Source organism: Zerene cesonia, chromosome 8, assembly GCF_012273895.1.
Source record: "Zerene cesonia ecotype Mississippi chromosome 8, Zerene_cesonia_1.1, whole genome shotgun sequence".
Lineage (NCBI taxonomy): Eukaryota > Metazoa > Arthropoda > Insecta > Lepidoptera > Pieridae > Zerene > Zerene cesonia.
Genome location: NC_052109.1, coordinates 6,772,400 through 6,786,323, shown reverse-complemented (window position 1 = coordinate 6,786,323; position 13,924 = coordinate 6,772,400). Strand labels below are relative to the sequence as shown.

The following is a 13,924-nucleotide window of genomic DNA, read 5'->3' as shown; positions in this document are numbered from 1 at the left end:
GTTTTACTGCGGAAAGGGTACCTGAGGAAACGGCCAACCTACACATTTACTGCCCGGAATTTTACTAGAAAAAATAACGTCCGGTTCATGTAAGAAACATAAAATAGAAAAAAAATTATTTTTTTCTCCGTCACAGACGAGATTTGTACCTACGTCCACGGAGCCTGTCGTTGTACGTCAACTAAGACTGGCACCTTAGCCCGCTCGGCTAACGAACGAACTAACAGTAACAGAATGTTATAACAGTCATAAGCTGTTAGCCCTTACGTAGAGGATACGTAAGGAAATTGTTAAATCCTGGCGCTCCTGATCAGGATAATGGGATAAGCTTACTATATTACTCTATTGGCACCAGTTCTTAATAAGTGTACAAAGTTTGAATGAAATCGGTTCGCGGGAAGTGGGAGAAAAACGGGTGTGAGTTACATACATACAAACATACAAGTGAAGCTAATAAAAGCGTGTTAATAATAAAATATCTAATCTCACAAATTGGCCAATGAATTATTTTCAATGGTGATCTGTTTTGTTCCTATAGTAAGTTAATGTTGGTTAACTTTTTATTTTGATGATATATATTGAAGTTTCATAACATTATTATCTACTTATATTGGCGATGTTTTATTGAGGTATTGTCGTCTCCACCCGCTGTGTAGATTTATTCTTTAAAATCATATTTGTCGCAACGACACCTTTGCGAAACTGCCGCAACAAATACAAATTATAAGGTCAACCAATTTGATAGTAAAAAAAAATTTAGTAATACGATACACATTCCATAGATGGCGCTAAAGCAAATTAACTTAATTTGATATTTTTTGGTAAAGGTTTATCTGTCAATTTCTTATCACTTGGCTATAAGAAATAGTTATTAGTTTTTACTTAGAACTACTGAATGTATATATAATACTAGCTGTTGCCCGCAGCTTCGCCCGTGCGGTCCTAATAAATTTTCATGGTTCAAACTTTCATCCCCTATTTTATCTCCTTGGGGATATAATTTATCAAAATCCTTTCAAAGCGGATGCCTACGCCATAACATCTATCTGCATGCCAAATTTTAGCCCGATCCGTCCAGTGGTTTGGGCTGTGACCTTTGAATTACATATATTTAGATTTAATTAAATCGGCCAAGCTATTTCCGAGAAGTGTATATGACAAGAAATACCAACACGAGTTATAAATAATATCATGTAGATTTCAAAATTTTTATAATCTTTTACAAACACATGAACAGAAATAGTTCTTTAAAAGGATAACAATACTCTCGATTCAAATTTTAACACAAAAAAGATACAATTTGAAATTTTTAGCATAGCTTACAAGCTAGTATAGTATTATGTTATTTATGGTTATAGTATATTTCTTGTAAATATACTACAACCATACGTCTATTATATAATATATAATCAATTTCTAGTAAGTTTGTGGTGCTTCCTTTACATAATTTATTGATATATTATTAAAAAAATTAGTGAGAAACAACAATTCCATAAATATTATAATATGCTGTTTCATCGAGGCGCTCACTTTTAAATGCTATTTATAATAATCTAATGCAAAATATAAAAATGCATTTACAGATTATGTTTGACATGTTTATTGAAATTATCATTTAATATATTTAGTATTATTTGGTAATGGATGCAGATATAATAATATTATCACACGGGTATAACTAAATGCAATTATAGAGATTTATACCCTAATTTAAAATTACCTACTGAACTCTGATTATAAAAAAAAATCGATTAGAGAGATCGTTTAAGGTGTTTGTGTGTAATTTATCATTTACTAGCTTTTACCCGCGGCTTCACATGCGTCAGAATAGTTTAATAGATGATATTATATCTATATAATATAAACCCTTTCCTCTTGAATCACTCATAAAAAATAACCCCATTAAAATCCTTTATACAGTTTTAAAGATTTAAGCATACATACAGTGGGTCACTTTAAGTCATTAATTTCTCGTGTAATCAAACACAAGCAAAGTACTATAACACTTCTTTCCAATCTTACTTCCATTTTGTACTTGCTAATGTATGCTTATTCAATTATTTCAATTTACTTTCTTTTCAGTTTTCACATGGGTCCTAACGCGAGCCAAGGAACGCCTTCAAGGGGACACCTTGAAAAACGTGGAAAATGCTTTATCACAATATTCAGAATTGGCCGAACACAGAAAATCGTTCGTTTTGAAAGACTTCAGCGTGGAATCGTGCGCGTTCACCAATAAATTCGAAACCGATTTCTTTACTAGTAACTTTTGGTAGTGATTAAATTATTTAACGATTAAAACATTTTTCTCTTTACCCGACTAGGAGGGTTATGATTTTGACCGGTACGTTTGTTTGTATGTGCGTATGTTCATCTGTTCCTTCATAACTTCTAAACTACTAATCGTAAAGCAACAAATGATGTATCATTAGAAGCGTCTTGATTGTCCGCTGGTTATCGGCTATATGACGTCACACTTTATCAAATATGGCGCCCTCTGGATAGTTTCAAGGTGAAAAAAGTATATCATTGAAAGGTACTGTGGGTATCAAATAAAAGGGCTTAATGAGTTCTTTTAAAATACTACTAATCTTACTTCCTACTAATATTATAAATGCGAAAGTTTGTAAGGATGTGTATGTTTGTTGCTCCTTCATGCAAAAACTACTGAACCGATTGCAATGAAATTTGTTACGTAGACAGCTGGCCAACTGGAATAACATACAGGCAACTTTTTATGCCGATATTCCTACGGAATACGGACTTACACGGGTGAAACCGCGGGGCGCAGCCAGTATATACTATGTTCCAAATAAATTCATGCTACTAGGTTCTGCTCACTGCTTTACTTGCATTCGTAAAAATTTCACATTTATTTTATTTTTACGTAGTCGGGTTTCAGTTTTTCTTACTTATTTTCTTACCATCTACTCGTACCTTTAGTGAAATGCAATATATATCTATGCCACAGTACTTCTTACATCCTCTGTGCATTATATGAAGCAGAGGTTGTTGTTCAACTGCATTTTTATTTACCATTTGCGAACTTTCATTGTTGTTGTATCAATTTAGAAAACATTTATTGCTTTGCTATCCTAATTAGGATAAAAAGATAAATTCATCATCTCACCATGATAAGTGTTCAAAGTTGAACTAAATCTGTCCTTTTTAAGAGTTAATATCGAGTCCATACCAGATGATAAAGATACACATTAAGCTAAATAAATAAGCAGTTATTGATAAGCAAAAAAACGATGTAAACCGTTTTTCTACATCAATTTCAACATTTGACATTTAGAGTTCATTGACGTTTGTATTTGGAGTGCATAGTACAAATCATGTCATAGTTTTCCTCAATACACAATTAACATTCGTCAATACGATAGTAGTCTCTTATTATATTCTATCCAAAGTCATTTATTATATCCTATAAAAGAACAGAATTCTTCAACAGCAGAATCGGATGTTGATAAAAGAGGAGAAGTAGAACGTATTGCCTCCAGCTGTATACGTACCAAATTTCATTGCAATCGGTTCAAGAGTTTTTGCGTGAAAGAGCAACAAACACACACAAATCATGACAAACATTCGCATTTATAATCAGTAGGATTAGTAGGATTTAACGCGTTAACAGATTTTTTATATTATTCTCCTACACTTAAATTTATACAAGCAAGCAATAACGAGAGAGAAGAGTGGAGATTTTTATTACCCCGTGTCATTACAGTGACAATTGAATATACCCAGAGGATATTGTGGGGTTCGAGCAAGCTTCCTTACGAATTTGGCCAGCTCGCACCGAGGAAGTACCTCCTCAGAAGATCGCCGTGAAATAGAAACGTGCGCCTGTTTCGTTCGGTGAGTGGGGGAGCTGGAGACCAACGGAACAAAAGGAAACGCTTTTTAACTATGTTCTGTGGAAATAGAAATAATATTTAATAATATTCATGCTTTACTTAGTAAAATGCGAAAGAAAGAAAGAAAGAAAGAAAAACATTTATTTTGACACAGATACACACACACAACAGATCTATCAGAAAACAGAAGCATACAATAAATAAATAAAATAAGAGAAAAAAAAAACAAAAATTTAACACCTACACTTAGCAATTAAATGTGTAGAGTGTGTTTATTTGTTGGTCTTTCTTTCACACCGCAACGGATTATATAATCAGCAGGCATATCCTAGCTAAAAATTGGTAGAATCGTTTACAAAATAATTAAAAATAAATATAACGTATTCCTCGTTATTCCGGTACTAAAAAAATATTCAAGATCATAGGTCAAAAATTGTTTATGTGTGTAAAAATGTGTTTGTAATTCTTATCACAAACTTACTTTTGAATTGTAGATGTTAAATAATTCTATAAGGCTATAAGTATATATACTCTAAAATGGACACAGTAGTCAATGACATAGGCAACTTTCTATCACGGTTAAACATCTCATTACTTGGAATTTCGTTTCACCACGCGTGTAAAATGTAGGCGAAAGGTTGGTACAAACTTATATTAACTACTAACTACTAAATATTACAAATATGCGTTTTATGTATATAACATTTTATGTAAGTAAGTATTCTTGAATGGACATAAGTAAATAGGTTTAAAATAATATTTGAAGTTAATATAGTATAATATAAAAAAAAATGTATAATTTAGAAATTAAAAACTTTTCAACGGATTTTAAACGCGATTTATTCATAATATTATTAACCCGACGTTTCGAACACTTTACAGCGAGCGTGGTCACGGGGAGACACGGGGAGTTTTTAATTTCTAAATGTATAATACTCGCGAAAAACCAAACACAAGAAAATACTAAAATGTATAATGTTCATTTAATGTTTTTAGGTAATTGTAAATGTTGTTGTTGTTTTTAAATGTAATACAATAATTAATCTCATATAAAAATAAGGATATATAATCTTTGGTCATACATAATATAAGTATAATAGTTAAATATGATTTACAAAAATAAGGTTTTCAGTCTCATCATAGTCATTTGCGAAACTAAAATGAAATATGTCGTCAAACATCTGCGTGAGTTCATTACAACCACGGAATTTATTTAAGCAATGCTGGCACATTAAATCTTATTTACAATTCATCGAAGTGTCAGATAAATATTCAGATAATTTACATTCACATAATGATTTTATCTTTATGTTAAGAACTGGAATAATAATGCACATAGATATTTATCTATAAATAAGCTTTACCCACATTTTTTTTTCAAAACTCGTAAAGCAAAGATTCTAACATAACATAAGTAGTCTAACATACTATATACTTACTTGCTGCCTACTTGGTTTGATTGGCACCGACTTTAAATAGATGAGTAGGTAGTGCTTATAATGAGAGTATTAATTTATTATTTGCTTTTTGGAATGGAGCTGGGGTGGGTCGCCCGATTCTAAGCGCCTATGAATAAAAGGTCGATTGCAGATCTTACGCCTCTACAAATGGATTGCCGACTTTAAATTAGAAAGGGATTAAAGAAGGAGTTATGAGAGAAATAAAGGTAAGGACTGGGAAGGGTAAGGAAAAGGATATCGGCGCTTTTGAGTAGTTTTGTAGTCGTTTAAATTTTTGGTTAAAAAATAATTATATCGTTAGGTAGTAAGAAGTTCTGAGGTTAAACGCTCCGTGAACTGGTCCCGAGTTCACTCCATCTTTTTTTTATAACATTTTTAATATATTTGGACGATAACGATTAAAAAATTGTGTAAGTGTTGAGTTATCTAGTGCGTTTTAAAACAAACGACGATAACTGATCGTCGTGACAACACAAAATTACTATTAGCTTACCTTGTATATCATCAGATATTTTTAACGCTGTTTCCAGAGAAACGTGTTGCAAACGTGATCAATATAGAAATTATTTCACGTAATTTATTTCAGGAAAAGGTTGTTTTTTCTTAAACGAATTTGCATTTATTCTATTTCAATCTGCAACCTGGGATTGTAAAATATAATTTATATTGACTGTAATATATTGTTTGGCCCCTTCAATGGAAACAAAAGAAATGTTTAATAAATGATATAATTGTATGTTAATGTATATCAATGAATATACAATTTATTCCATCTTAAACATTGAGGTGTAATTAACTGTTCTTTGTTACTTTTTTTATTAGATATCATTACATAGTATACATTAAAAGGTTAATATAATTTCTCACGTATTCTTTCTGAATTGAATAATTAAAATCTCATATCAAAGTACTGAGGCAGTCTTGAATATGAAGCTATTTACTTCGATTATTGATACAAAGGTATTCCAGGTGTACCAGTCTTTTCTTGCGTGGGTAGTTCAATTATATTTTCAAAATGAAAGGACAGGATAGACTGTCAGATAGAATGTGTACTTGCGCAGGTCGGAGTTAACCTGACGGCGCGATAGGACGCTGATTTGTAATGAATGTCTTCTTGTGCATCATCATCATCATCATCAGCCCATATATGTTCCCACTGCTGGGATACAGGCCTCCTATGAGGGTTTAGGCCATAATCCACCACGCTGGCCAAGTGCGGGTTGGCAGATGTCGCATGTCGTCGAACTTTTTTGATTCTTGGACATGCCGGTTTCCTTACGATGTTTTCCTTCACCATTAAGCAGTGGTGATGTTATCCACATGTGCAGATAAATTGAAAAATCAATTTATTTCCTGCACGCTCGCCCCGGTCTCAAACCTCGACTTATCGATTTTTGAAGTTCGAGGTTCTTACCACTGAGCCACCACTGCTTTTTTTCTTGTTATCTTCTAACATATAAATATCAATTGCTGTTCATTAGTGGCTAGCCTGATTTTTATAATCATGTTTTTAAAGAGTTTGTTTGTTTGTTTGAACGCACTAACTTAACTACTGGTCCGATTTGAAAAATTATTTCAGTGTTAGATCGCCCATTTATTGAGGAAGGCTAAAGTATATATATGTACCACGGGCGGAGCCGGGACGGACCGCTAGTACAATTATATTATTCTATCATCAACACTTCGCACGCTATGTGAGGAAATACTGTAGGCATGTTTGCACCTTATTTTATATTATTGGAGTTTTACTTAATATCCTTATGTTTATTTAAATATAAATAATATAACCTTCGTCAAACGGAGACAGTGTAGCATCGTAATGGAAGAATTTTTCCAGTCGGTTAAGCAGTTTATATCATGCAATCAAAAACATTCAAATATTTCCTCTTAATGATAATATTAGCGTAAATAAACACTTCACAGCGAACACGTTTATGTTAATTTTAAAATAAAATTTGTATAAGCCTATACAAAAACCAACTACCTAGCAAGAATATCTGGCATGATAAGTTCGTAAAAACTTGCGTTGCTAGGCAACTCTATGAATGAACAAGCCGTGCCTGCGACTGCGTTCGCACGTACGTAGAGTCGAATTCAAATTCAAATTCAATTAAATACTCCAATATGAATTATATGCATTAATATTATAAAGAGGAAACTTTTGTATGTTTGTGTGTTTGAAACGTTTTTATGCACATCCCACTATTGTAGTGGGAATTCCCAGGGGCCGCGGATATGTGAGAAAACAGTCACCACTATAAAAAGAGTTTATTTTTTTATTTGGGTTCAATATACAACAACAACAACAACAACTCTTCTACAGTTTTGTTATAATATACTAGCTTTCCACCTGCGGCTTCGCCTGCGTGGAATTCGGCTATATCGCGCGACATGGTAAGGCCTATGGACTAAAGCCTATGGACTATTTTATGTTTGACAATAAGGAACTTCCATACAAACTTTCATCCCCTATTTCAACCCTTCTTCACTTTTTTTCGCAATAAAAGTATCCTATGTCCTTTCTCAAGTTCAATTCTATCATCATACCAAATTTTATCAAAATCGGTTACGTGGTTTAGACGTGAAAGCGTAACAGAGAGACAGACAGACAAACAGAATTACTTTCGCATTTATAATATTAGTAGGGATATAGATATACCTAGAGATAAAATAGTGAAACCTAATATCATAATAATAAAGTCTAGTAGCAGAATGGATATGCTACGATAGCGGATATAATATCTTCTACTGTAATATCAGAAATCTTAGTTACAATTTTCCATGTCGGTTTATTTGTAATTTAAATCTGATTTAAATAAATGCACGAATAAAATAATAAAAGTCGTAAAGAACAGGACAGAGAGATACTATTTGTGAATTAATTAGGAACACATTTAAAACCTGTCAAATGTCTCATTCATAGTCGAGAGTTTTTGAATTATTTATTTTAAATTAACTAGATGTCCTGGCTAAGCTGGTTCTGGTTCTTATCAATAAACGGTGTTTTTTAGGTCATAGCGGGCAGCTGAGCTGGTGGTTCGCCTGATGGTAAGTGATCACCACTGCCCATAAACAATTCGGACAATTCCTAATTTTATGAATCCACAAGCTCTACTTACATTTTCAAAATATTAATATATACCTGTTTAACTAACAAAATATTAGTATGTACCTATATAACTGTTTTTAATAGTAACAGATTTTCGGCAACTATAATTGCATAATAAAATGTAATAATATTTTAAATTAGACTATAATTAATCATTGGTAAAATCGATTTATCATACTCACATATAATCAAATTGTAACATATATATATTATATACTATAATTTTATGTCTGGTGATAGAATAAGGCAGAACGATAAAGCTAATGACGCATCTGACACCTACATTTATGTTCTTATCATGCTACAATCTTTTAATATCTGTATGTTACAGTACAAATCCGTTTTCAGTTAGAATACGTTTTCTCTAGCTAGAACTAGTTGTATCTAAATGCCCGTGCTACAAACGAAAATGTGTTAAACACTAGAATTAGGTAAATGAGGTTTTATTTTGATGGTTTTTGTTTGAGTGGTAAACTCCCTTAAGTCAATTCTGATACTCGTTGGCCGCTGCCGCGATAAATTCTCTTCGCTTGCTCGTTTCGTCCGGTGGTTCACAGTCAACCTAACACGCTTGTCGCTTCGCTCCTTATGCTATATGTAGTAATATCGACAGCATTTGAGATTGATTATTATGATAAAAAACCAACGAAATAATGAGTATATGACTAAATAATAGCATGAAAGACAGCTTTATTGAGAAAATGTAAAAAATTCACTTTATTTTGAATGCGTTTTCTCTAGTTAGCACTAGTAATGACTTACTTACAACTAGTTTTAACTAGAGAAATCGCGTTTTAACTAAAAACGTGTTTTATTGGTTAAGTTAAGAGCCGGCAAGAACCGATTTTGATAATAATTACATACTGCTTTTCAGCCATGCTTGAAGCTCATTGACACGTGGAATTCTGTTGTTAAGACTAAAATAATATAAAATACATTATCAGGCAACACTGCCACCATACAAACAACAATATATAATCAACATATAGAAAACTATAAAGAAGTAGGGGGTAGTTCATATAATATTTTAGTACAACTTTGTACCTTAGTGTTATAATAAATCAATAAATAAACAAAACGCTCGCAATAAAGTGTTCGTTATATTGTGATAAATAATATAATGAATAAATTGTTGGAACTAGTATATAAACCAAACAATGTAAAATGTCATTAAGCTGTCTAAAGGGCTCACTAGATGGAGCTACTATCTATGTAATATGTGTGTTCTTAATCTGTGGTCGTATTATACCCTCACTTGTGTCAACTGTTTTGCTGTTTTAAATAGGTTATTAATAAATCTCAGTACATCAACTCAATCTATTATTATTCCCACTAATCCATCATTAAGAACGGTTTTGATTTATTTTTATGTCACAGTCGGCAATGGAGCTGGTGGGTCGCATGATGGTAAGCGCTATCACCGCCCATGAACAGTTTAGAGAGGCATAAGGTCCATTGCAGACCTTAGCCTCTACAAATGGATTGCCGGGAAGGGATTAAGAAAGGATTGGCGAGAGGAACAAAGGAAAGGACTGGGAAGGGCAAGGAAAAGGATACGATATTCTGTACGATATGTAGTCTAACTCTGAGTATACCTCAGCGATGTCCCAGACAAGTCGAGGAATCGATTAGTTTTACCTCAAAGACAAAAATAATCTTATCGTTAGGTTTTTGTAAAATTCTTCGAGACTAATGAGGCGATGATATCTGATAAACAAAGTGATGTTTGACGCACGCACCCACTGTATCATACGTATAATGTTCTAGTACTATTTACAAAGAAATTTATTAATCACACTAGCTGTTAATACAACCACACGTCATTGAATGAGTATCAAATAATTTGGAAAATGTCGGGAAGATTCCATTGACACATCATATTATCAGCAGTGACAATTTAATCGAAAACAAATTTAAAATTAATGAAATAAAGTGCTCAATTTAATATTACTAGCGACTTCGCATACAATAAATACAAAGTAAAATCGCTCTCCCCCCTTTTTCTATCCCATTATGCACATTTCTTCGTTATTATATAAGTGAAGTCCCGTGTCCCCTACTGGGGTATGGGGCAGATGATATACATCTGTTTCACTGATCGATTTTCTTTATGGACAAGTAGGTGATCAGCCTTCTGTGTCCTGCCAGACCGAGACTTTTTTTTATTGTCCCCACCGGGAATCGAACCCAGGACCCCTCGGTTCTACGCTCACGCGTTTACCACTGTACCAAGAAGGTCGTTATTATATACCTTCCTCTATAATTACTCTATCTATAACAAAGACCCAACAAAACCTGTTGCGTATTTTGTTTCAGACACACAGACGGCGGAAATCAACTTTATTTTATACTATCTAGTGATACAAAGAACAGTATTTCACTCTTATTCGTTGTAGTTAACAACGTTGTAGTAAACAATGTTTATGAAGTTCTGGTTTGTTTGTTTGTTTGTCTGGTATATACTGGAATAAGACTAGTATGGCCTATGGTTTAAGAGTTCTAAAAGGCTCTTAGACCATAAAATATCTGTCTTCATTGCCTTTTTTATGGTACAATTTCCTGAGAAAGTATGACCCTGTGGATTTGGGTACCGATCCACAATGCCCTGTAGATCTAGCGATGGTGGTGGTGATCAGAATAGTATAAATTTACAAAAAATCCACGTTCCAAAAAACAGTATTTGACTTTAATATTTAGTTTTATGGCATTGAAATGCTTTATAAATGAGAAATTTTGATAGAATAGAAAAAATTTGATCACGAGGCGGGATTCGAATATTTTACCTTTTTTTTTCTAGAACACTTCGTGAATCTTGATATACTATCACTTTATTCCTGTTATCTGACATTTGCTCCTGACCTTGGAGAATTTATTGAATAGTGATCAGCTTATTTTTTAGTTTTTTAGTTTACTAACCCTCACGAAACAATATATACATTCATTATACTCTTAGGCTTGTTATTAATAAAAGTATAAATAAATGAAGCAAAGGCATAACATAATAAATAAATCACGTTTAAAATCCGTTAAAAAGTTTTAAATTTCTGTAAGTATAAATTTTGAATCATATAATGCATTAAACAGCTGATAAATTTTATTACACAACTTTTCTATACCTTGTGAAAATGTACATAGTTACATACGAACGTAATTTTATCATAATTAATAGCAAATAATAATATCTCAGCAGGAAATATATTTATTATTTCTAAAAAAAGCATTATGTTTTAAACAAAAATACGCTCCGATTACATAAATTTATTATTAAGATTGTTAATCTCATTTGTTTTGTACGTGACAATGTGATCCGATAATGCGAAACGATTTAATACTTAAGAATCCAGATAGTGAATATGTACACTTGGAATGCGGGATTAGAATTCCTTTGTTTTGCCATTAATTATATGTTTTTCAAGATATGTAGTACTGGGTGTTCGTCCCGGCTCCGCCCGGATATAAAGATTCCTGTTTTATCCCAAGGGAGCATTCAATCGGAATAAAAATTACCCTATCACCGAAGTCAGCTCATATCCTGTCTATATAGTATCGTGTCTCTATAGGCTTTTATTGGCTTCATCTGTATGTATGTATGTAATCCTTTAGACTCGATTTTGCTCCACAATTAGTAACAATATAATAATTATTTATCCTGATTAGGATTGCCAGGATTAAAAAAATCTTCGCCTTCTGTATAAGAGCAAGTGAGGCTAAGTAGTTGATTCTGTCATTAAGACCTATTTATTTTAACAATATTTTTATATCTGATATTTCTATGCTGATATATAACTGAAAAATATATCGTGGCCCTAAAATAAAGAGAGGAAACTGCATCACATCCAACATTGTACATAGTATTGTGTCTTTATCTCAGTTTTTACTTTATCTATCTAGCTTTCTTATTGTATCTTTATATATAAAGCTTTCTTATGTTATTTTTACTAGTATAATTCATTATTTTTACTAAGCGTCTCGGCTCATGCATCTGATCTCGATAACCAGATTTTCAAGTAGCAAGTGCCTGAGTGGCACCTCGGATGTGTTGTCACCTTATAAATCAGTGGTGATTATCCATAAATGGTTAGACAGTGTGATTGGTAGTTCTTGTATATTGCCAATTTATTTAATGCCATTAATTCACTCTTTAAAAGAGGCTCGATGATTTCGATATCTATACTTCCTACTTATCCTACTAATATTATAACAAACTTTCACAAGTTTGTGTGTGTGTTTGTTGCTATTTCACGCAAAAACTACTGAACCGATTGTAATGAAATTTGGTACGTAGATAGCTGGACAACTGAAATAACATATAGGCAACTCTGTGTTCAAATATCCCTACGGGATACGGACTTACGCGGGTGAAACCGCGGGGCGCAGCTAGTTATTATTAATTGGAAGGCCTGGTCTATATAGCTTTATTTAAATTCCGTTTGGCCAGACAATTTGAAAGCCCTCAAGCCTTTTGTTGAAACAGTTGTCTGTATAAATTAAAATATTAAATATTTAGGTTTAAGGCAAAGACACTATTCTTTAATGTACTGCCATTCCACTCACTTATACATTATAAAAATTATCCTTTATAGTGAAACAACTTTAATAAGTTTATTTACACATTAATATGTGAAATTTTTAAATTAATCTCTCTATTGAATTTATGTAATAATAAATTGATCAAAATATACTAATATTATAAAGCTGAAGAGTTTGTTTGTGTGTTTGAACGCACTAATCTCAGGAACTACTGGTCCGATTTGAAAATTTATTTCAATGTTATAGGTCATTTATTGAGGAAGGCTATATACATATATAGCCTAAACATAATGGTACATACCATGGACGATGCTGGGGCGATCCGCTAGTAAAAATAAAGTCTCCAAGTCCAACAACGAGACATTTAAGACACCATCAAAATTAGAATGTAAACCAGCTTCAAAATTACCTACGACGAACAAGGTATCAAGATTCTGCCGATAAAATTGATTATTTCGCGTATATTGTGAAATAATCATTTTATCGCCACAACCGAAAGATATATAATAACATATTAATCTTCTTTAATAGTATCTACTCATGATTATTCACAAAAATTCAGCAGTATGTATCGAACAACGTTACAGTTTTGCATGAAAAATCAATATTTGATAAAAATTTTCGGTCAAGTATTTGAAATTTGAGAGCAATGAAATTGGTAATAGGCGTCTAGTAATATACCATTTACAGCCAATTCTAAAGAATTACTTTTTTATTATTTTTTGTACTATTCGGTCTTCTAAAAAATCCATAAATTTAAACAAATTGCGGCCTTATGATTTTAAGTCATCCCTGGCCCGCAACCTTCAACAAAGGACAAAACATCAACAATAAAAACAATTTAATGATTTAAAATAATTGACTGATTTAATAAGCAAAGTTTTATTGGTATAACATACTTAGTCTGGCCATAAATACTGTTACACTTAATTATAAAAAAATATTACATTTGAATTTCGAATCTGTCA

The 13,924-nt window shown here is 32.5% G+C and overlaps 1 protein-coding gene across 1 annotated transcript in view; it reads left to right on the top strand.

The window, feature by feature from the left end:
- The window catches only part of LOC119828531 (lopap-like), a 6,773-nt gene extending 4,438 nt beyond the window's left edge, over nucleotides 1–2,335 (top strand). The window contains exon 4 of the mRNA XM_038350712.1: nucleotides 2,083–2,335. Within this exon, the coding sequence (XP_038206640.1) occupies nucleotides 2,083–2,276 (194 nt within the window). The 3' untranslated portion in view covers nucleotides 2,277–2,335. The remainder of the gene's footprint in view (nucleotides 1–2,082) is intronic.
- The last annotated feature ends 11,589 nt before the right edge of the window (nucleotides 2,336–13,924 follow it).